This window comes from Plectropomus leopardus, chromosome 3, assembly GCF_008729295.1.
Source record: "Plectropomus leopardus isolate mb chromosome 3, YSFRI_Pleo_2.0, whole genome shotgun sequence".
Taxonomy (NCBI): domain Eukaryota; kingdom Metazoa; phylum Chordata; class Actinopteri; order Perciformes; family Serranidae; genus Plectropomus; species Plectropomus leopardus.
In genome coordinates this window covers 22,520,594-22,545,557 of record NC_056465.1, presented here as the reverse complement: position 1 = coordinate 22,545,557, position 24,964 = coordinate 22,520,594, and the positions used below count along the sequence as shown (strand labels likewise).

Here is a 24,964-nt window from a genome sequence, read left to right as displayed (position 1 = left end):
AGGAAGAACACAGAAGGACAATGAGACGTGACTGTACTCACATCCCAGTTTAGTCATAACATCGCTCTCTGAACTCGAGGGTGCATTCACACACCCAGAATAAAAACATTATGCATGACCATTAGATGATAATTGGGCACACTTGGTACTGCGGTAGCCTTTCAAGTGTGCTGCAGGGAGGATCTGCAGACGTGCTACGGGCCAAATTATCATCGCAATGTCTGAAAAGCAGCAAAGTCGACGATAGGTTAAACTCAAACTCAATTCACTCTGAGTGCTACTCATGCTACACTTGAAATTAAACTGCAGCTGAGTGTTTACATTAGCAAAAACAGAAGCAAGAAGTCTTTCCATCTTACTAATTTCCTGTTCTACCTTTGACCGCAGCGTGGGCCTGCAGGAAGTGGAAAAAAACGACCCAAAGTTGAATTGTGTCTCAGTAAAATGGGTTCGTGTTTGCTTTCATGGCTTCCCAACAATGCTGGGAGCAGGAGGAGAGGGATTTGGCCGACTAAATCCAGGTCAGACATAGTCAGATTACCCCCTGATCTGGCCGGGAAAATTCCAACACACTAATGGGAAGACGCTCGGTGCTTGATTGAAAGAGGAAAAAAAAAATAAACAAATGTATTCTTTTAAAAAAGTAAATTGTATTATATTTGTCGTGTGTGGATACAATAGACACAAAAACAATCATATGTACATGAGTGAAAATAAAAACATTTCACAATTCACAATGGTAAAAATGCAACATAAGTATGCTTAGATTGAGAGCTTTAGTAAAATACGTGGGGCTGCTGCAGAGGTTTGTGGTCATTTCTGTTTAGTGTGTCATGGGTTTTAAACCGAGGGAGATTTAAACCAACCCTGAGATGTGGAGGGATTGAAGAAAATGGCATCCGAAGACAATTAAAGTCAACTGTTCTGGGAGACTTAGGAACAAGGATTTACTTGAAAGCCTCCCAAAATGATTCAGCAAGAGTCAAACGGGTTTATCAAACGAGAATACTCAGGGAAATCATTTAAGAATTAAAACCACAACAGCCACCATGTTTGTCTTCATTATCACCGTCACCAGGGTTATAATTATCAAGTGCATAGTGTTTTCTGAAATGTTCCGACTGCATTTTGAGCAACATCAGTCTTCGTTTCTTTGGCAGAGCTGCTGTGGATGAAGTTAAAGTTTCAGCAATCCTATCTGGAAAAAGCACAGCGCTTATTACACGGCTCAATTTCCAATTCTCTCACAGGTACGCACACAAACACACACACACACATATACACACACACACACACACACAGAATACAAAATGAGGCCGCAGCACAAAACAATCTCCCAGACAGGCTCAGTGATACAAAAACACATAGGCAGAAAGGGAAAGACAGCTATTGTGTGAGGTTCGGGAAGGATAGTAGTAACTATTCATATTCTCCTTTATAAGGAAGAATCACAACATCTTTCACTCCATTAAAGGACTTGCATTGCGCAAACAGAGATGGTTATCTCCATCACATTACATGAGGCTGGTGAAATGGAGTGGCTGCTCGACGGAGGCAGGCTCCGGGCCATTATACCACCCCAGAGTGGGGAGCTGTAATTGCAGTGGCAGAGTACAATCAGGTACTGTGTTTGTCTCCGCTCTAATCTCTATACCCTGCCTGGCCCTTTTCATAGATGCGGCGCTGCAGTTTTTTCGTCCAGCCTTTCATCTGACTGCTCATGGGGAGTCTTTTTAGTTCAAATGTGTCAGAATTCAAACCAGAATTTTAGTGCTTTTTTGGATAAACCTGAGGCGACGCCAATAAATCTAAAACCGACTGACCCCAGGCGCCAACATCTATTATGACGAGTAGTTCCGACTGTGATCGCGTTTTAGTCCTCTCCGACAAAATGCCAGAGCAACCTTTAAGGATGGTGTCACATTGTGCAGCTCCCCCTGCTGTGATTATGACATTTATAGATACAAAAGTTGCAGTTTTTCCGAGCAGATGAGCATACAGTCGGCAACGCGTTCAACAATATGCAGCATAAAATTCCTTCATGTTTATGGTCCCCCTATGACCCAAATACTTCATCTTTGTTGTGGTGGCTATAAACCAGACTGTTAAAAGCAAAACTGGGTTTATAGGTGCCTCCTGAACAAAAAGGCCTGGCTGCTCTACAAAGAGGAGTTCAGTGCATGATGGGGAAATGCAGGCTAAGCAGGATTACTCGACTGTGTTTCACATGGTTTCATTATTGCAGGAAAAGTACAGTACAGCGCGTGTTCAGGATTGAGTGCAATACTACTTTTAGAAAAGAAAAAAAATCACTTAATGTCCTTGGGTATTTGGAAAAGACAAAAATTCACTTCCTCTCCTGGTGCTCCCCAAACCATTTTGGTCCATTAAAAGCTCTTTACAGAGATATGACTGAAGGCCTGTGCCTGATTCATGTCTTTTTGATTTAGTACGAGAGCAACCAGAGTGCCCTTGAAATGAAGTTAAAAATATGTTTTTTTAAGGCACAGTTGTCAAGGCTCCCATCCCTGAATATACTGATAAGAGCATGAAGTTTTACATTCATCTAAAAAGAACATCTGCTGGGTTTTGTTTACTGTGGAATAACAAGAAATCAGGCTGCAGAAGAAACACACTTTGGACTAACTAGCCAAGATAATTTCAGTGTTACAGTAACGGCTGAAAGGCACGCATAAACACAAAAACAATAAAATAAAAATGTTCATGATTGTCACCTTAGAAAACCTTGCATGAGGGTGACTAGAGGTAAAAGGTGCCTGATGGCGAGCCCAGCGGAGGTCAGAGGTTCCCCTCGTCGAGCATCTTGTTGACTCCGTTGCAGATCCTCTGCAGGTGGGCGCGATAAACCTCTGAGGGTCCGTAGAGAGCTGCCAGGAAGTCGCAGTCAGCGAAGTGATTGAACACGTGGTTGACTCGCGAGTGGCTCTTGGCTGTCAGGTGGCGTTTGATGGCCTGGTGCAGCAGCTCACGGCAATCATTCAAAATGGCGCTCATGACGCGGCGGTCAAAGGTGAACTCAATCTGGTGGAAACTGACCGCCGTCATGGCCAGAGTGTGGACTTTCTTCCTGTGAGACGAGAGGAGGGAGAGGAGAGGCTGTCAGTTTCTAATTCTGACTGGAGCAGCACAAAGAAGTAAAAATAGAAACTGCTGTCTTATGATTTTCCTCAGAAAAGTTTCACAACTCCCCCTCTATCAGTTATAGTGTTGTCCTTCGCAGCGATGCATCTCCATGCTAATATAATCACCATTCTCCATACTGTGCACTTATGTCAGCTTCACATGCCTCCAAGCTGAGTTTCACTATTTTAGTGGAAAATATATAAACTGATGTAAAAGTCAATTTCCTTAATTTGCTTCCATCAGCACACAAAAATGTACTTGAATTGCAGTTCTCCCTGTTTGAAGTGCTCAACCAGAACCAGCTCGTTGTTGTTTCTCAAGGTTTGTCACCTTCTGATACACAATGTAACAATATTTAAATCTATGAGAGGATGTGACGAAGGCTCTCTATTCAAACGTTTTAGGGAATATATTTATTTGCTCTCTTTCTGAGTGTTAGATGAGAAAATTGATACTTTTTTTTTTATTTAAAAAAATTATATTTATCATTTATATATATCATATTATATATTATCATAAAATGATATATTATATCATATTTATTCGTTTTCAGTTAAAACATACACAAAGAAGAGAAGAGGGGTGCCAATGCATTTAGTTTACAACTTTTGATACATCAACTTCAGACCAGCTTAATGAAAAACACTTTTCTCTTATAGTCTGTCCATTTATTCCAGCGTTGAGCATGTGTCCCTGCTTTAGTCCATACGTGAAAAGTCAGTTTTTCCATAGAATGTAGTTCCTCTGCAATGACCATCCACTGTCCTGGACTTGTAAGGTCATGTTTCAGCCAGCTCCTAGCAATGGCCTTTTTTTTTTTTGGACAAATGTAATACTGTGAAACTGCTTCCATTTTGACACTATAGAGATAATAATGCCTAAGAATGAACAAAACAGACCCCTAGTGCTAGTCTATTTTAATACTACATAAATAATGATAATAATTTTTAATGGACTTTCTAGCCGTCCGTCCACTCAGAGAGCCTTTACACTACATGCCATATTCACCCATTCACACACAGGCCACAGTGTTGGCCAAGAGATGCTGCTGATGTAAAGAAACCAAAAATCAGGGGCCCCAAAAGAAGAGTGATTGCAGCTGCTATCTTGTTACCGAATGGTTGTTTCTGCCTAAAAATGACTTGATTTAATTCTTGGGGGTTTTACTTGACTAATTGTAACCACTCAAGTCTGTTATTGTTCAGCTCTGAGGACGGCTTGTTTTGACGAAAAATTAGGTTGTAGCTTGTCTGCTTTTCTACGGTTGGAAAAAGAGTTCTTTGTGTTTTAACAAGGTTTTTCTTATGAGTTATTGATCCAAGAAGTTTGAATCTCTGAATATTTTTCCAACTTTATCGAGTTGCATAGAGCTGTATTCACAAACACAAATTGCCATTTGCAACAGCATCTGTAAGAGCCCTATTAAAAGACTGAACGGCAGAGAAAAGAAGACTTATGATGAGCTCATGATGATCACTTGATAGGGCTGGTACAAGCTTTGCAGCGGTCCAGCCTAAAACAAATGGCTCTCTTCTTCCTCTGTGGCAGTTTTGGCAGCATCTATCCCGGTGCACTGTGCTGATTATGATACAGTGCCACCACATCAGTGCTCTGCTGCAGGTGCAGTTACAAATGACAAAAATCCACCAAGTACAACATTTGTTTGAAAAGTATTTTCAATGGAGACACTCACACGGTTTTGTGGAGAGTTTAAGGCGGGATCAAATTTGTCAAAGGCGGCCGTCTCTTTATTCTCTACGCAGGGAAAATTAAACATGTAACTTATTCTAAAACAACAAATTGTCATTCTTACTGTTAATGTACAGATTAAAATAAGAGGATAAGCTTTAACGTTTGTAGGCATATTTCTGAACTTTGAACAGAGCTAGACCAGCTGGCTGTTGCTTCCAGTATTCATGCTAAGATAACCTATTTCCCTTGTGAATCTTGCACTGTTTTTTACCCACCAACACACGAGTGATATTTCTCTCCTCAAACTCTCAGGAAGAAATCATCGAGCACAATCCTTTCCAGGGCCTACCCCTCAAAGTCAGAGATTCACATCTTCTGCCGGAGACCCCCAGGTCTCCTGAGATTGCTTCAACTCAAGCATTTTTTTGGTTTGTTTGACTGTTTTTGTTTTTTGCAAGTCACTTTGCTGCATAGTTTACCTCTAGGGACATTGTTGTCCCCAGGATTGGCTGCGGAGTGAGTGCTCTTGACTTTCATGCTACTCTTTGGTACAGGGAGCTGCAGACATGCAGACAGCGTCACAGAGGAGGAAAGACCTTCTGCCTAGAGGTGGTGAATTTACAGCTCACAGCAGCTTAATATGACAGTCTTAACTTGACTTATCTAGTGTCGACAAAAAATGTTGTTGCACACTTCCTGTCCATAGTTGGCGCAGTTAGATTGTCAAGCCTACTTTATTACCTGAATACCGCTGTCATACCATCTGAACGCCCGGCTAAACCCAATTCAAACTTGAAATGGAAAAAACATACCTTGAATCATAGAATATTGACTTTGAACAGCTAAATCTGATTCAGCTGACACAATTCTATTTCTTTCTATTACCTGAAGTTTTCCACCAGGATCAGCTCTTCACTGTTGAACTGGTTGTTTCTGTAAAGCACTCCCAGCTTCACCACCATCTTGATCAAGTTCTTGATGATCTTCTGGGACTCTTTGCGGTTGCGGGTGTACTCTTTGGTGACGCGGTACAGCTCGTCCAGCACCTCGCTGCTGGTGTCGTCGATAAATAGGTTGGCCACGCTCTTGGTGGCCATCTTGCTCATCAGCTTCTTCTGCGCCTGCAGGGCTAAGCTCTTCGTGCTGAAGGAGTCCATGGTCAAGTCTGAGTCAAGATTAGACAAAGACAGAGAAAAAAAGAGGAAAACAGATCATTCAAATTGTTGTGAATGAAATGGCAGTGTACATATTCTGTTTCCTTTTTCAAACAAAGACTGGAAACATGTTGTTTCCCAAGTTTTAGGCGATGTGAAACAGTTTCTTAGATCGCAGCTCAGACTCTCATCTCCAAAGCAAGAATGAACAAACATAACACACTGACAGCTTGCGATGTGTGAGGTTATTGCAAATAACATCTACACTAACGCTGTTTAAACTGCAGGGCCAAGAACTGTCCCCTTTATCAGATAATGAGCCGTGGCAGCTGTCAAATTAGCCCCAGCAACCCTCTGGCTTGGAGCCTACAACATAGTTAGAGAAGAATGTGTCATTACACGCTCAGGAGTAAAGTCAGTTACAGTATGACCACGCAAAGCAGACAATGCAATCTGGATGTCTTATCTGCTGAATGCATTCGAGAACAAGGGGTGTGTGTGTGTGTGTGTGTGTGTGTGAAGGTGAACAGGAGGCAGACAGTACGAGCTCATTCACCTCACGTGTGTTGCTTGATTTATGTATGATGTTGTTTCTGAGTGTGTGATTGTGTGCCAAAGCAGAGTGGCTCAGTAAAACGCTGCCCCCATGATGGAGGCTCATGAATAGCGAGGGTCACGAGGGCCGCCGGCTTTCACACCCCCTCCAATCTCTCCTATCAAATGAGGCAGGTCCACAGCACGCCTCATCATTTCACATGCCTCGTCTCGCTGTGTTCTGCAGGTCACTTATTCAGGTTTGTATATTCAGTTTTTTTTTTTTTTTTTTTAAATTAATCTATTTTCCTGTACAATCCTTTTCTAACCTTCACGGATCTCAAAGGATAACCTGTGAGTGCACAAGAGTAAGCAAGCAACACAACACTTCACAACTGCCCTCGATGCCCGTGCAGGCTGAATGAACGAGGGTGAAGGGGAGGGGGGAATTTCATTTTGATAAGACATGTCCACTGTCTCCAAAAATGTATTCTTACAAATTATACAAAAAGAGCTAAAAACTAATTAGTTTTTATCATAAAACAACTCCCTAGACTTAATTTCAGGGATCTTAAAATAGGGCGCAACTACCAATTATTTTAATTAACACCGATTATAAAATGTCAGAAAATGCCTGTTATAACTTCCCAGAGCCCAAGGTGATGTTTTCAAATTGCTTGCTTTGTTCAACAAATAGCTTTAAACCCAAAGATAGTTATTTCACAATCATACAAAAAAAAAAAAAAAAAAACCCAGAAAATCCTTACACTTCAGAAACCGTAGCCAGAGACTTTTTGGCATTTTGCTTTAAAGCTGACTTCAGATAATTAACTTATATTCAGATTTTCTGCAATCAGGTGACCAATGAACTGTTTCAGACAAACTTAAGGTAATGATTTTTTCCAAGTACTATCTGCAGGATTTTATGGATGAAGACGACACCAAAAATGTCTCCTTCACTGTGGAGTTTGACGCATTTTCTTCCCAGTTAATTATGTAAAATGATAGTACAGGGTCGGTTAACAGAGCATTAGGGATGGGAATTAATTGATAGAATTTTGATATTGATATCAAAGTCATTATCAAGTCTGTTTATTGGCTCAATTCTTTATGGATCCCCTTAATGATACCTGATCAACTTTCTGTAAGGAAAAAAAGTAGACCTACCACAGCTTCAACACAACAGTTTGATTATCTCCGATGTCAGTGTCAGTGTAGCTGACAGCTTATTCAAAGAAAAATGTGCTAAGCCTGCCTGCATGGTGCTAATGTAACTACAAGTAATTTACCCTCGGTAATGGACATGCTGCTCAGTTAGGAAACAGTAGCACTCATGCATAGAGTGTCAGATACATGGCATTCCTGGATTTTAAGTCCTTGTTGTGTATGTTTCAGCATACTGCCAGTTCCACCCTTACTTGAAATGATCAGACATAACAGCAGCTCTGTCATCTTTCTTCTTCAAATAAAGCCTCACACCTTCTTGCTGCAAGTTTCTATCAGCATAGACGCAAATGTTTGATGTCACTGTATTGCAATTTGCAACATGTCGGCATCGATAAAGGGAACTGCTAAGTTTTAGAGTCAAACGATTCTGATAGTTCAGACATTTTGAAAACCAGTTCTCAATTTTTTATTCCCTGCAGAGCATAAACACATACACAGAAACACACACACACACAGACACACACACACATAGACACACACGGTTAACACAGTTCACAAAAAAAAAAAAAAAAAACAGGAAACAGGAGAACAGTCAAAGTCAATATGTACTGTGAATTATCAGATGATGAGGAGGTATTGAACCTCAATATTCTTTGGTAACCACAAGTGTTGTGTTGTCACTGCAGGTATTACTGAGATGTCAGAAATGAGTGAAAAATGTCAGCTTTTCTTTTGTAGAGGTCAAGATGACACCTACAAATGTGTAGTCCAAAACACTAGAAAAAAAAGCAACAAGTCCTCACATTATGTCGAAAACAACCCAAGTTTCAGCGATGTGCGGGTGTGCAATAATTACATTTTTCTGCAGGCAGCAGGCTTGTACATGTGTTTCAGGCGGGAAGAAATTCTTTGTACCATCGGTCTACACATCACAGGAGTCACAGGACTGTGTTTACTGATTGGCTGCAGGTATCCTCTGGCTGCTATTCACTGCTTAAAGTTTAACTATCCCCAACTTTGAGTTTGGCTGTAGGATAAAATGACTGCAGCCCCGAGCGGCTGCTGTAGTTTTCCGTGGCTACTGCATAGCATCTTGCCGCAGGCTGCACTTCTCCACTGCTTGGTGTGCTTTTGGTGTTAGAGAAGCTGAAATAGCACATGGTGTGGAGTTTTTGCTTGTAAAATGACTCAAATGATTAACAAAATAGTAGATTAATTTTCTGTTGATTGAATAATCACTTAATGAATCATCTTTGCAGCTCTACAGATAAAACACCATTCTATTCCTTACAAGTAAGCCACTGAACAAAGTGTCCTCTTGGTATCTGTAATGTTGAATCAGCATAATTATTGAAACATTTCAAACATCACCCAGCCCCATTTTGTTGCATCTTCTTCAAATAAGTAAAACTTTTCATCACCTCAGGGGAATAAAACAGTCAGATCTGATTAACACATCTCCTTGTCACTGATGTGCTAAATGCAGCTTAATAGTTGACTGTCACGGTGAAAACAAAATAATTATTAAAGCAAAGTGTCCCATTCACATCACAATAGGGGTTTAATCTCCTCTACATGAAAGTAACCCTAAAGCTTAACTGAAAATCTGCATGATTGGCAAATTGCCTTTCCACCCGCTTGAGAATAATAAAAATCCAAAGCAGGAGATTTTCTATTAGTGCAGGAGACAAAATGAACGGTGACACATCCCTGCTGCGTGACTTGTGATTTTTACTGTTGGTACTAGAAGGCAGTGCGTCTGCTGCTACAGTGTGTGACTTTCATTCCCCCCTTTCTTTCTCTCTCCCTCTCTCTCTGCAATGCCTCTCCAAGAATATCAATAAGACTCCTTGGAGAGAGTGTCAGCAGGATGCTTCCCAGGGAGGAGACACATGAGGAGAGGCAAAGCAAAGACAGAGGCAAAGAGATGGTGGGGGAAAAGGGGCAGGGGGCGCGTTATATATCAATCCTATAACATCTGGGGAAATGTAGGTGTTGAATGAGAGGTCATTTATATTCCTGCTCATGCTGAATCTAGTTTTACTCTCTCTCTCTTTGCAGGTGCTGGACGTTTAATCGGGCCTCTGGCTGTGCTGATCAAGGATCACTGGAAGATCCCCATCGACCGTTTCTCCTGGATCGTAACTCCAAACTTGCCAGGCTGCACTTGTTACAGAAAATCCTGCTCTGATGCAATGTGTGTGAAACGGATAACAAGGAGAAAGACACCAATGATCAGGCTCAGAAAAAAAAAAAAAAAAAAAAAAATCGAGAGCATTATGTGAGCAGCGACTGAAAACAATCACTTAGTCCTGCTGTCACCCTCTAATCACAACGGTGAGCCTCAAGAGGACAATCGCTTATCGCAACACTTAGAGTAAAGTCTGCATTTACCTCCCTCTCTTCGCCCTTGCTGATGGACGTTTAAGAGTTTAGAAAAGTGCGCCTGGATAATGGGGCACATTAAGAAAAGCGAGCTCTTTCTCAGATTGGAGGGTGGTTTCATATTGCTCATTAAATTCCACTCTCGTCAGGAAGCGGAGCCAATCACAACTCTGTGTAGCCGGCCGACGAAAAACAGAAGAAGCATGAGAAAGGGAGGAGTGTTTTATCTTTTATAGCCATGAATACAAACACTTTAACGTGGTGGCACTTGGGATTGTCTGTCTGAGGTTTCATTCAAAGATGAAGAGTGACATAACAGACCGCTGGCACTATTATCTTAGGGATGGAGGGAGATCCTCACTTTCTCTTTCCATTTCCCCTAAACGAGAAAACTAAAGGCCTCATGAAAAAAGGTCCTCGGGGGACAAATGCTCGGAGTGATGAAAAGGTTTTCGATCAAGGAATCTTTTTTTTTTGGGTGACTTTGCAGCATGAGAGTGGTTAGTGCCAGATCTAAATGGCCTGTGAAGCCCGCTGCCCAGGGGACAGCCTGGCCAACACTGACACAGCGTCTCCATAGTATTTATAGAGGCAAAATCTTAAGGGATTTAAGGCAGAACAAGACATGACAGCAGTGAAAACTGCTGAGTATTGTTGCAAAAAACAGACAGCAATTGCTGCATGCAGAAAACTGCACAAACAAACATCACATGTACGCATAAACATCATGAACAACAACTGATACGTCTGGTTTGAGCAGCTGAGAATGAAATGCAAAACAATGACAGATTGCAGCAGCTAACAGCTCCGCAGCTTAATTACAGCATTTAGACAAGCTACAAAATCGCAGAGAACAAGCCACCATACATTCAGTCACAAAGACACGCAGGCGAAAGCTCAGCAAACATGACTCATGGAAATGAAACCAGACCCTACACAGTGTTAGATTGATGTCTCGTGACAGAGAGGGAGTCAGGGTAATGCACCCAGGGACTCTCACACCCTCCTGCAGGTGCAGACAGCCTTGTCAGCTCTGTGTGACAGCCTGACTGAGGGATCGAGGTAAAAAGAGGCCGTGATGACGAAGAAATAACCTAACTGTCCTCTCTTCAGTCCTTGGAGGATTATTGAAGCTGGGTCGGGTGAAGCTGCATAGGCCCTTTATTATCTGGCTTTAATTTGCTTTTGAGTTTCAGGGCAGGTAAAGCTGGGGACACTTCAGCCAACAGCTTTATTCATTTGGGGGAAAAGGGAATAAGTGGGATGACAACTCCTACTGGCTGTCGTCTTCATTTGGCATTTTCACAGTGTGGTCGTTGCGGAGACCTTTGAGACTGATGAAGTGAACGAGGGCTGTAAAGAATGACTTCTACATCTTGTTTTAACTTTGAAACACTGTGCAACTTACCCGAGCATTCAGGTGCAGCCTATTTTAATGAAATCTATTTCTGATTATTGGGCTGAAACGAATGATTATTTTCATTATCTGTTAGTGTGTTGGCTTGGCTCTAAGGATGCTTATGTTTGTTGGTCAGTCTGTCCACCACCTTGGTCCAGACTGAAATGTCTCAACAACTATTAAATGGATTGGATGCCCCATGTACAAAATGCAAAACAACATAAACTGACAAATTATGACTCTTTCTATTATGAATTTTTGATCCATGTTGGTTTTATAGGTCATTGGTAAAACTTCCCTTGAGCCAAGTAAAGCGATTTCAAAATTTGTGGCGCCATCACAATGTAAAGCCTACAGGTGGAGCGTGAACTCACGGGCGGGGCCAGCATGGGAAACACTACTCTGCATACTGAGTAGGCTGCATAACGCAGAAGTATGCTAGGAAACTAAAAGCTTTTTGGCCGGGGATGCAACCTGGCATCCCAAGGCTTTACAGTTTGGGTCCTCTGGCTGCATGTTGAGTATCACTACTGCGCTGCATTGCTCTTGGTATTTTTTCTTGTGAAATACTCTATCCTTTAATCTTGAATCTTTTAAATGAAACAATCCCAGAAGGAAAAATGACTTTGGTTGAACTGCTCAAAACTCATACTAAAACTCCAAACTGTGATTAGGGGTCTTCAGCAGACTGCTTCTTCTCAAGTGATCATAAGCCAACAAAAAAAAGAAAGCCTTTAAAATATCGAATAATAGTCTAAGAAAATATTCAGCACAACTTCAAAGAGCAAAAGAAGACAACTTTAAATTGCTTGCTCTATCCAACATACAGGCTCAGCCCCAAAGATATCAAAAATACAATGATATTAAACAGAGAAAGGCTGATAATCATCAAATATGAGAAGCAGGAGACAGTGAATGTTTGACTCAACTAGCTGCAGTAGAGACAAATCACTGCTCGAGAGTGCATAATCATTCCACACATGCTACTTGACATGAACATATTTTGCCTTTTTGGTTGCTCATATTTAGACTAAATCCAACATGATGCAAGCGTGGGATTGGCTTTCCAAAAGGGGACACTGAGCAGGATCCAGGATGCAGCCTCTGCATTGAGTGTACTCACTTGTCACTCAAACTAAAGCTGAGGTGTGACAGGTGAGAAAGAGCCAGAAATTGGATACACCTGTAGCTCCCGCCCACTCTAATGCACGCCATTACGCCTCATGAGGAAGAAGAGTCCACAACACCCAAAATATCACCACTCTAATACCTGCTGCCAATCTAGACAGCTTGGCGGGTGCTGATAACAGCCAGCATGAAGAAGAAAAAAACAATAAAGAATGTGTTTCTACACTGTCTGGCCACCTCAAGTTGCTGAAAAAGCGTTGGCAGAGGCTGCAGAACTTTCCATGACACTTCGTCTTACAAGTGATTGGTTGATGGCAGCAGAAAATGTCACGACTTTTATATTCTTCAGGGATGAGTAGTCACATGGAGTGGGGCACTGTGACCCTGACAGAGATGAGTCCATCAGCAAAGAAAATCTCCACTGCCATAGGATGGAGCCGATTACTGAGAACAGCTCTGCATTTGTAGGCATTTACTGCTCTTTGACTTTCTGAACAGACGGAAATAATACCTGAATCATGCACCAAACAACACAAACAATCCAGTCTGCCCTCAACATAATGTGTGTCTAATGATTACCTCTGATATTTGGCAGTAACATTTTCTCCGCTCTGTACTCTTTACTCGACAAATTATGGCTTTTTCCAGCAAACCAGACCAGTTTTTTTTTGTTTTTTTTTTTTGGGGGGGGGGTTGCATTCAGATTTAAAAAAAAACAAAAAAACAAAACACACATTAAATAAATTTTTTGCAAATCAGATATAAACATCATTAGGATGGTTTGAAATGCGATTTACTTCTACAGATGCATCTCAGTCCGATTAGTGTTGACGAAAATATCGATTTGTCAATACATATCGTATTCAAACAGTTTCAGTACTCATTTACTGTGGTATTGATACATCAGTATGAGCTATTCTCTCACTTTAGCCTCTTTCCCACCGCACAAAAACCCGCTAACACCCACTAACATCTGGCTTTTTAACGTAATGGGAATGTGCAGAATTGGCATTCACATCCGAGTCAATTGACTTTGCAGTAGTCATGGGTATTATTGCATCTAGCTCCGATCGGCATTGATGGAAACACGACATCCTAATTTCAGCTAATTAACCAGCGAAGACACAGAAATTACCTTCCATCTCCTCCTAAGCTGCGCTAAAACATTGACCCATATTGGTCTGCACCATGTTTGAAAGAGAGACTGAATACATCAGAGAAATATAAAGAAAGGTAACCACTGTAAAGTTTTCACAGACTTCTGTCCATGCTGCTGTCTAGTGTTTACTTGCTCCCTTGGCACATCCACGACATCAAACAGACACACCAAAACAATCCACACACTCACACACACACACAACCACACGTCTGCTGCAAAGCTGCCTGCTCTACCAACTGAGCTGCCCCATATATAGCCTATTTTTATGGGGTTTCCCCATGTTTAAAAACCCAGAGTGTCTGCGATACTTTTGGTGGGAAAGGGGCATTTCTCTTTTTGTTAATGCTTACTTCCATCATTCCCGCTGTTCACTGCTACTCACCAAGAAAAGAGAAGTCTTAGTTGTCGTGTCATAGCCTTGTTATACTTATCCGTTAAGCAAAATTTAAAATTTTATGCCCTCAATGTTAATATTTTCCCAGTGGTATCAAAAATGGCATCAAATATTGTTTTTTAAATAGTTCTGTATCAAAGAATTCCAATATTGTGACAACAGTCTCTTTTATGTCACTCATAGAGCGATACACAAGGACGACATCACATCCAGAGTGACTGTAAGCGCCGAGCAGAATTCACGCTGATACTAGTAGTGTACTATGAAGACAACAGGAGGAACAAGTTTCCCACCACAAATTGACAGCACGATTTTTCTGGAGGACACAATGATCGATTACTCCTGCCTCCGCCTTGGAAAGCCACATCACCAGTGTGGCCATGTAGTTCCTGATGCCTATGTTGTTGCCACAGCAAGCCAAGCACATAGGCTGGTGATGTCTGGACACACAAATCTGATCTGAGCAGTTGCTAAAAGCGCAGATCAGAAATTTTAGATCTGATTTTAGAAAAGATACCTTATTTGTCTGCAGTCAGACACTTACTTCAGATGTTGGAGGTGTAGGAAAAACAAAAAGATTCTTGATCTTAGTCCTTCACATTGTCAAAAGCAAAAGCTTGGTAACTGGGACATCTCAAGTTTGAGTCAGGCCAATGACCTTTATCATATGTCCTCCTCCCTCTATCCCTCCCCAATTCCTCTCTCCTGCTGGGTCCTGCTGCTGTCAACTGTTCAATAAATACAAATACCAAAAATGGAATATTTTCAATGCATAAAACTGGTAAAAACAAAACAGTGTGAGCAGTGCACTGTAACCAGAATTAATCCAGGGCTACAGCTAACAACCATTTCCATGACTGAATAATCAGCAGATTTTTCCTTTCGATTATTCATTGTTTTATCTATAAAGTGTCAGAAAATAGTGAAACATGTCCAGCTCAAACCCCAAAAATATTCAGTTCAGAGTACCTTAAAAAGATGAACCAGTATGGAAACAACAACAACAACAACAGCAACATCTGCAGCCTTTAATGCGAAACTGTACAAAATCTGTACAATAAAAACTACCACTGTAAAGCTTATACACTGTCAGGAACGGCTGTTGATTCAAGTACTTCCCTGATTAATTCTTTGTCAGAAAAAAAGTCATCTCAATTTTCCAGAGCACAGAGTGATGTCATGAAATTGCTCATTTTATTAGCGCAACAGTCCAAAACCAAAGATATGCAGCTCACTTTCACACAGGGAAAAAGAAAAACATAAAAATCCTCACATCTGATAAGCTGGAACTAGTAATAGCTGGCTCGAAAAATGACTTAAAGAATTAATAATTTTATACAAGAATATTTTTCTGTACCATTCAGCTCTTATACAAGGATTTTATTTAAAATACAGTGGAGTATTCACCCAAAACCTCTCTGTAACAGACACATCAAAAAGTAAACAGGATAAGCATCATAAAGGTATTATTTATTGCAGGGCTGGTGAACTGGATTGGAGTATGTACTTTGTACTTACTCTGAGCATACTGCATTTGCTTTGTAGCCTTTTGTCAAACCGCCACGATTAAAGGGTGAATAAAAAATAGTAAAACGTGTGAAGTCGACAGAACTGCTATCCTATCTTTTCTAAAGCCAGTCTGAATAAAAGCTTCACAACACTGAAGGAAATTTAAAAAACTGTGCGCCCCTGAGAGAAAGTTTGACAAAAAGCTTCTTGATCATGACCAAAAAATACGGATGTCATTAAAACTGATTCTTATTGAAAAATCTTAAAGCAGAAAAACTTCTTCTCCCCAGCTGTATGATATAATCCGTCTCGTTTTGAGAAACAATAGACAGTCCTGGTTGTTACATAAGGTACATCCGTGCTTTGTGTTCGGAGAGGACAAGTAACCACTCAAATGAGCTGAGCTACTGGAACCACTCCACTGTTAGGGAATCAACAGCAGGATTTCAGGACAAGTGAACGCCGCAATTTCATCTTTCATCAAGTTTTGTAGTGTTTGTCTCACTCTTCTCTTGAGATGTTGCATAACAGAGGAGGTGCTGACTGCTAATAGGAGAGCTGGTGCTGTGTGTTAACAACTGTACATATGGCATGCGTTTGTGTCTGTGTAATGGTCTCTTTGTACACTCGTGGCTCTGACATGAAAGCCATGATTACATCCAAACCGATGCACATATGCGAACATGCATGCGTCGGATAAAGTGGATCTTTGTATGATGGTTATGTGCTGTCACTCTCTCCTCCTCCCACGCAGTCATCATCTGTGAAGACTTGTGCAGATCTGCCGAGAAAGGAAGCAATCAGTGCCTCTCACTCCGACACTATGCCCCATCGTACCCTTTTTTAACAGTTTTCTCAGATCTGCCAGAGCCTGCTGAACAATTAATAATTAACACATCAGCATATAATGGATCGGGGATTAATAATTCAGCCTGCCGATTTGGACTAAAATAGACCGGAGGCTAAGAGGAGCCTGCTGCGATGCAACAGGTCGGGGCAGAGGAGAGGGACGTGGGATAACAGGGTGGACTGAGAGCACACACAGTAAGAGAGTGTGACTGGGAGCTGATGGCGTTAATTTGGGATCATCAGCCAGCGTTTCGCATGTATAATAAGGCTGGGAATACAGTAGCTGCTGCGCTGCCCGAGGGCCAACACAACACTCACTGACAACATTTGTACTAGCATTAAAATTCAGAAACGGGTGGTTGTTTTATGGTTACAACTGAGCTGCTTTGAAATTACACATCTAAGGAACGAAAAAAAAAAGAATAAAAAAACAGCAGTCCACCATCACATGACTTCACTGCGACTGCCATGTCCAAGGTTTAATTACATATTATTTGCAAAATAATTAGCATCGTTACAGCGCAAGACATAATCAAGGTGATAACTGGTGCTTGAGCTATGACTGATGTCTGGGCCTATGACATTTTAATTAAGGCCACCATAAGAGCAGGGCACATTATGAGTAATTTTCTTCACCTCAAGCCTCAGGAGAGCATAATTTGTTAACTCAGTGTGTCAACGGAGTGGCAAATATCAAAGTGCTTGGCTGCAAGAACAGCAGGGATGGAGATCAGTGAAAACAGAGGGGGACCAATATGAGAGAACATGGCTGTGACTAATAGATGACTCAAGTGGGGTCTCTAATCGAGTCCAGTCTATTGGCAGACATCGCCGTCCCTCACTCTTTCCATTTCAAACAATGCCGTGATATTTGCAGGTCATGCGGCTCTGCTCTTTCAGACAAGGCCACATGCATCGAGTGTTTTGGGTTTCCAGGGAAACTGGAGGCCACCTGCGTGCTCGGCTGAACTTTGCAGCCTAGTAAAAGCAGGTCAAACACATCTCTGGTCTTGCCGGTGAGTTACCATGGAGTCTCCTCAGCAGGAACAACAGTGTCTCTAGCATTACTGCTGCAATTTCAAGCTCTGCCTTTAATAGCACTGCATGGGGGATGTCTGGCAACGTGACTGCATTGTCCTATTCTAAAAGACACTCGGAGGAGGGGATGTGCACAGATACAGTTACCCTGAAATATACATAGACGAGGCTCGCCAGCATCTGCTTAATCCTGCTATTGACTGGTAATTATCGTATATCATTATTATTATTTCTTGTCTTTCAGAATCACATTGTGCTGAAACAATAATAAAGCTGTTGTGAAGCACAAAGCTATGATTAATGATGAAAAGCAAATACTCATTAAAACCAGTCATGGATGAAATCTAAAACAAAAGGACTTTCATTGTACTTCTACTGTACTGTATTTCAATTTCACTTTATTTGCCTTCCAAGGCAATGGACATCAATTTGATGATTTTAGGGCTGTAACTAACCATTATTTTCAACATCGATTATCATATTAATTAACCGATTCATCTTTTATATCACAAAATGTCAGAAAATAGTAAAAAAAAAAAAAGTCCTCACTGACACTTGAATTGGTGACTTTGGATTGTTTGTTTTGTCCTACCAGCCAAAAAATATTCAATTTAAAATAAAGCTTCTTTTGAAGGGGCCACATGCCAAAATTGTCAGGAATCACATGTATGTAAAGTGGAAAAAATAAACAGTGGAAAAAATGCACAATTTCCAAGAGCCCACTGAGACATTTTTAAATGGCTAATTATATAATCGTCAGTCCAAAACCAAAAGATATGCAAAAACACTGATATAAAACACAAAAAAGCAGCACATCCTTACAGCTGAGAAGCTGAAACAGGGACGTTTGACATTTTTGCTTGAAAAATGACTTAAACGTTGTCTGTATCATCATATATTTATGGCTGACATATGATTATACAAGATATTTATAAAGAAATCATAAAGCCCCCAACTTTTCTTGTGGTAATGATTTTGGCCTTGCCTCAGCTCAATGGTTGTCAGTTATTGCTACCAACAACAAAGACACAAAGGACGCCTCAGCAACAAAAACAGAGTAGGTCGAAGAAACGCCAAATCATTTCACCACTGATACAGCTAATGCAAGGAGAGAGGCAACCCCGAGTCCTGATCCAAGGCCATAATTCATTTGACATGTCTGTCGAGGCTGTGCATGATAATGTTTGCTGCTACCTGCCAGAACCCCAGCTGCACAGTGAAGCTATTCATCCTCACTCAAACCTTGTTCTGGAGCAAGGCTTTACAATGTAAACACAGCAATGTGTTACAAAACATATCAGTGTTTGCAAAACATATGTCTTCACCCTTTTCAGTCTCGGTCTGGTTACGCAGTTGATTACAGTGAAGCTACAAAAAGGCTTGTTAGGTTTAAAGCAGCACGGATGAAAGCATTTTTCTTTATAGCTTTTTTAGTCTTGTTCTTTCAAATTCTCTGTTTCTTTGATGGTAAAACCATAAATGTAGAACATGAGATTCTTATAAAATATTTCTCCACTGGCCACATTATACACATATTAGTGTTGTCATTGAACTGGAATTTCTAACCCTTTGAAAATATTAATATTAGATACCAGTTTTAATACCACAAAGGTGATTGTCAATGAGTGCATGCAAGTTATTATTCTTTTTAAAAGATAAATCTAACAAAGCCATAACATGATGACAACTTTTCTTCTCTTGGTTAATAGCAGAGAACAGCAGATTAACTGTAATTAACATCAACAATAAAAGAGAGCCAGAAAGAGCAGCTGATATATTGGCGTATCTGTATCATTTCAAATATTTAGAGAGAATATCGATAGATTGATATTTCTTGATAACATTAACACAGATTTTCTGTATAATGCTCTGGAGATTGTTTTGTCTTTTGTCCATTTTCGACAAAAAATGGACAGCACATGCAGAATTTGAAGCAATAAGTGAGCAAACTCAGAGCATGTGCAAAAATGGAAATGGTACAAAATTCAGCCAACATGAACCGAAGCCCTGCAAAAGTCTAAAATTGATATTTAATTGATTGATGCAAGACCTCCAGAAGGGATGGGAATCACCAAGGGTCCCATGATATGCTAATATGCTATTATTATTATTATATTTAAATGTTTTGAGATATGTATAGTATTGTGATAACGTATGTTGGTAAGTATTGCGATTTATAGCCTCTTTTCCAGTCTGTTCATCTTACTTTAATCATTTTTATTGCAGCAAAACGTATATAGTAGACTGACAAAGCAATTCATTTTATTTATCTACCACACATTTATTTGTATTTCTGATATCCAGGGTCCCAGCTATTGTTTTCACATTAAACCAAATATGGTTAGCCATTCTGCACAGCTTTTTTTTACTTATCAATAAATGATATCCCTACTAGTAATCTTCATCCACATGATGACCTAAAACGTATTGTTTAATTCATGAACTTCGAGAGACTGTTTCTCATTTCGTTTTCTAATAATGTGTAGGGTTGGGGTAAAAATCAGTGCAGCATAGTAAAATGATATTTTCTATGGCAATATTGTACCAATACACAGAAACCAAATTCCTTTTTTTGTTATTATATAAATAATTAATATTGCAAATACAAATTAAACTTTTGGTACCCTACTAGAATAATAAATAAATTGCTTTTTCAGTCAGCTTGGTACATTTTTCTGCACTAAAATGATTGAAATGAGAAACTTTATCTTATTGAACAGATGTTGACAATGTTTTTCCTTTGGAGACATAATTTATCGCAATACTCCGTATACTGCAAAACATTTAAAAACTCAATAATACTGTATCATGACTGAAGAATTGTCATAATATCGTATTTGGTATTATCATATCTTTAGCCGATGAACTCTAATATCACCAATGCCTATCAAATTAAGTCAATAACTCACCAATCAATCAATTGCCTTACAAAACGTATTATCATACCATAAAAAATTGAAGCCAATTTTATTGTTGCTAGCTTAATATTCAAAATACTACATATAAATCAAGTCCCAAGCTTGACTGTTAGTTTTGCAAAGTTTTTATTATTTAAATTAATAATACTGCAAATACATGCTTTTTTTAGACAACTGGATACATTTTTGCCACAATTTAAAAAACGGATGGAGTGAGAAACTTTATTTTTAAAACTTCATCCGATTAGATAAAACATATGCTGACATTTTGTTCCTTCGGGGACACAATTTACAGTTGAAAATTGTGTAGTAAATCACAATGTTTTGCAATACAAGTTATCGCAATGCTTGACTTAAGTATCATGACAATATCGCATTGTGGGGCCAGTGGTGATTCCCGACCTAATAATATGCAAGATAGCTGCTGCATCCTGTTTCAATCTACTTACAGTTGAAAAAGCGTAATAAATCGCAATGCATCCCACACATGTAATGCAATACATCCCATATCACAAAACAAATTGCATTGATATAGTATTGGAGCTGAAGTATTGTGATAATATCGTGTCCTGGGGTGAATGATAGTTGCTGCATAGTGTTTCAATGTATAGCCTAAATAAGAAAAACTGTCAGCCAATAAACTAATATCTTCAATGCTAATCATCTGTATCAATAGTTAGTTATTATTTCTGTGTCATAACATTTCTGGCCCATCCCACCTGGATTACAAGATGCCATCACAATACAAAGCATGTGTCATCTTCTGGTTTTACAGTTATCAGCAAAAAGAAAAAGTAGGTACACAAAATTAATTAAGTAACAAAATAATATATGACCAATATTCTTGCAAAAAAAAAAAATTGTATTGTGAAAAATAAATGTTATAAATCTAGTTTTTCTTGGTAAAAATCTCGCAACTAGTCGTGTCCTGCTCTGTCTGCATTGTGGAATTCTGTTTTTGATTCACTTTCAGCCATCACATCTGTTAACATTCACCCATCGCCTTTAGTTGGCTTGTTTGGTGTCCTGCCCCTTGACCACTCGCTGCCATCCTACTCTTCTGACCTTGTTGCCTTTTTGACACTACTAGCAAGGCGTGTAATTCTGATGCATTGGAAGAGCCCCCATCCACCCTCCCATTCTCACTGGATAAAAGACGCCCTTTTTTTTTATGAAATTGGAGAAAATAAAACACTGTCTTCGAGGTTCAAACGTTAAATTTTCTAAAATTTGGCTCCCCTTCCTAGAACATGTCAGGTCCATTCAGTTGAATATTGTCCCCATCGGTGGTGTGCCCCCTGTCACTGTACCACCATGTTGAACCCTCTGGCCTGCTAACCCTGCTTTTCCAGTCCTAGTGGTACATCTGCATTGAGCAGGTCATTTTGTATTTGTGATTACGCATGCACTCATTATTATCTGCTTTTTTTTTCCTTTGTTTTTTTTTGTTTGTCTGTTTACTTGTCTTTGTTTTCTTATTTCCTGTTGTTGTTGTTGTCCTTGTGGTTATTATTTATGATTACCTTTTAAGACTGTACTGCTTGTTCCCATGCATTTTTTCTATGAATGTCTCTACAAACAACCTTGCTTTGCTGTATTATTTGTCTAGTTTTCTGCCAATTGTATCTCTTATGGACATGTATGGCCTTGCACATTGTGTTTTTGAAGTTTTGTATAAAAATTTCTTGAAAATCTCATAAATAAATCATATGTAAAAAAAAAAAAAAAAAAAAAATCTCGCACCTAAATAACTGATGAGTTTATTTCATGACAAAATAATGACCTTACCATAAAAAAAATTGGAAGCCATTATTGTCGCCGCTAGCTTAATTGTCAACATGCTATATTTGAATCACGTCCCAACCATGGATGCACAAGCTTGACCGTTGCTACTTCCGCTAACTTCGCAGTAAAATTAAAACCTGTAAAAAGGAGACAAGTGACCCAGCAAACAAAAGTGAGGCTTAATAACTTCCTAATAGTCCGTTGACCCCGAAAAAGCAGCTCTTCGCCGACAACAGTAAACATTTTAACGGCCTGGTAAGTCGGGTGTGTGTGTCCGCAGGCCTCCGATAATGACCGATGTTTGCTGATGACATGTTTCATTAAAAACCGCCCGACCGTTAAGATGACCGGTGCCAACAACAGGGACTCACCTTCCTCTCACCTCGGCGGGACACAGGAGCGGTCAGCCAACAAGACGAAAAGTTTATCTTCACCAAATATCTCAAGTCTTCATCCTGGCAGCGCTGGGAAAAAGTCGCTTCACTGCATGTTTTTTTGTTTGTTCGCTTGTTTTTGCTGCCGCGGTAAAGAAACGCGTCCTCTCCCGCTGCTGCCGCTGCCGCTTGTTCTGTAACCGTGTATCAGGCACAGATGTGTAAATTATTGAAGGACTGTTTTCTTCTCTCGGCTGCTGTGAGATCGGTTACAAGAGTTAGTTGTAACCCGAGTCCTCCTCCTACTCGTAAAAAAAAGTTTCAAACTTGAGGGGGACCTGGAAATCAACAGATTGATGTTGGCTCGGGCCAATGGAGGAGCAAGAGGGGGGAGTGGACCAGCCCAATCAGACCGAAAGAAAGGGCCATTTACAGCCAACACATTCCCTGAACCCCCCCCACCCACCAGTAGGGTTTCCAGTAATTATCCTGGTCCAGTCCCCAGTCTCAAGGCTGAAAAGTTCCCAGAGGAAATGGTGTTTAGGGAACAATGAACAGGAACTGTGGGGAGCAGTTTTTATGTCAGGGGCTAAATGATATACTGCCTTGTTAAGTTTCAGGAAATAAAAGTGTTGTTATTTGATGTTACATCACCATTTTCTTTAAATTGCCCACTTATGACATTTAATTAGTACTGAGAGCACGCACGCACACACACAAAATAAAAAAAAAGATTTTGTCAGCGGATGTTTTTAGGATACAGGAAGTTTTTCGTCATCTGTCTAATGAGGAAACAGGAATTCCCGAGGTGGGTCAAAATAACCCTCTTGCATTGTTATTCTAACGCTGAGGTAATGTTATACAGACAGTATTGATATCACACACAGCAGATTTAAGCCCCGTATTGCCAGAAGACTCAGTTCACATCTCGATGTTATGAATGTAAGCATATTTATACTACCCCATAAACTAAACCTATAAATATTTATATATTGTACTGTGAGTGTAGCATTGTGGAGCCGCAAGTCATCATTTTTCTACTGAGGGCACCTGCAGCGGTGACATTGAGCTGGTGTGCCCTCTAGTGGTCTAATATTATACGCGTGTTTATTATTATAATTATTTTTTTAATTCTTTATTTTAAATATTTACTTTTTCTCAATAGAAATTGAATTAAATTTGCTTAAAAATTACAAGTACATATAAAGAAATTCAATGTGAAAGTGATGTAAGGTAAGACACAAAATAAAACAAGTGAGAATTACAAAATTTGACAAAAAAATAAATAAAATAACAACAAAAACCACAAAAAAGACAAAAATAATAGCAATGATAACGGTTTCAAAATTTAGATTTTTTTTGTCTCATTGCAGTTCCATTGCATCTCTTTGTGGCCATTTTGAGTCTCTTCCCGGTCAGTATGTGTTCATTTGAAATTTGCAAGTAAAGGCAAAAGGACAACCTGACACTGTGGGTCCCTCGGCCTGCACTCTGTAGGGCCTTTCAGTAATCCATCTATGTGTGGTAGTATTACATTTAAAGCTGCAACAAACAATTATTTTCCTTATTAATTAATATGACGATTATTTTCCCAATTGATCAAAATAATTTCTTTTCCCAACATGTATGAAAATTGAGAGAGGTGCTTCTCAATGTCTTCACATCACTTGTTTTGTCTGACCAACAATCAGAATATTCAGTTTATTATTCTTTTAAAAAATATTCAGTTTATTGTGACACAAGACAATTAAAAACAGCATTTTTGTCTTGAAAAGAGAGAGTGATTAATCAATATCATGTGTTACAGATTAGTTCTCCAACAAATGATTGACTGAATTAAATTACTAGTTATTTTAGCTCTAATTACACCACATTTAGTCTATGAAAAAGTTCTACTGGCACTTGAGCTAGCTGCCTACCCTTTGTGCACCACAGTTATTTCATATTTCTACTTTTTTTTTTTTTTGCATGAATGAGGATAAAGCACATAGGCTGGATTTTGTGGAGATTAAATTCACCATTACTCAGATAATCCAACTAGCCCAGTAATCCTTGAGGTCACTGTCATTTTAAGAAGGTTAGCACGAATCTAAATTAATATTGCTGTACATTTATGAAAACAAACAAATGGTGTGATGGTGTACTTTTATCCATGTAAAGATGTTGTCTTTTTAGAACACAACAATGTAGATAATTGGTCTATCTATGTTATTAATTTAGCTCATTATGATCTGTGACTGAATACAAACATGTGGTTTTGTTGTTGAACTCAATCTCCCACAATCCTCGGTAAAAAGCAGGAAGGTGACGTATTTGCGCGACGTGTCAGGAAGTC

General features: G+C 39.7%; 1 protein-coding gene across 2 annotated transcripts; it reads right to left on the bottom strand.

The window, feature by feature from the left end:
- Window positions 1-630: 630 nt before the first annotated feature.
- On the bottom strand, window positions 631-22,831 carry tnfaip8l1 (tumor necrosis factor, alpha-induced protein 8-like 1). Of its 2 annotated transcripts, none has more exons than XM_042483902.1 (3): window positions 22,638-22,831; window positions 5,722-6,001; window positions 631-3,088 (listed from the first exon to the last, which is right to left on the bottom strand). In XM_042483902.1, the coding sequence occupies exons 2-3, from the start codon at window positions 5,991-5,993 to the stop codon at window positions 2,800-2,802; spliced, it is 561 nt and encodes a 186-aa protein (XP_042339836.1). In that variant the 5' UTR covers window positions 5,994-6,001; window positions 22,638-22,831; the 3' UTR covers window positions 631-2,799. The 2 variants fall into 2 exon arrangements, with proteins under 2 accessions (XP_042339836.1, XP_042339835.1); XM_042483901.1 differs by having other exon boundaries at window positions 22,627-22,729.
- Window positions 22,832-24,964: the final 2,133 nt, after the last annotated feature.

Excerpts from the sequence above, each read along its gene's own strand:
- tnfaip8l1 (XM_042483902.1), bottom strand. The coding sequence starts at position 5,993 with ATGGACTCCTTCAGCACGAAGAGCTTAGCCCTGCAGGCGCAGAAGAAG. Across the intron at positions 3,089-5,721 it reads ATCCTGGTGGAAAACTTCAG|GAAGAAAGTCCACACTCTGG; the intron begins GTAATAGAAAGA and ends CTCGTCTCACAG.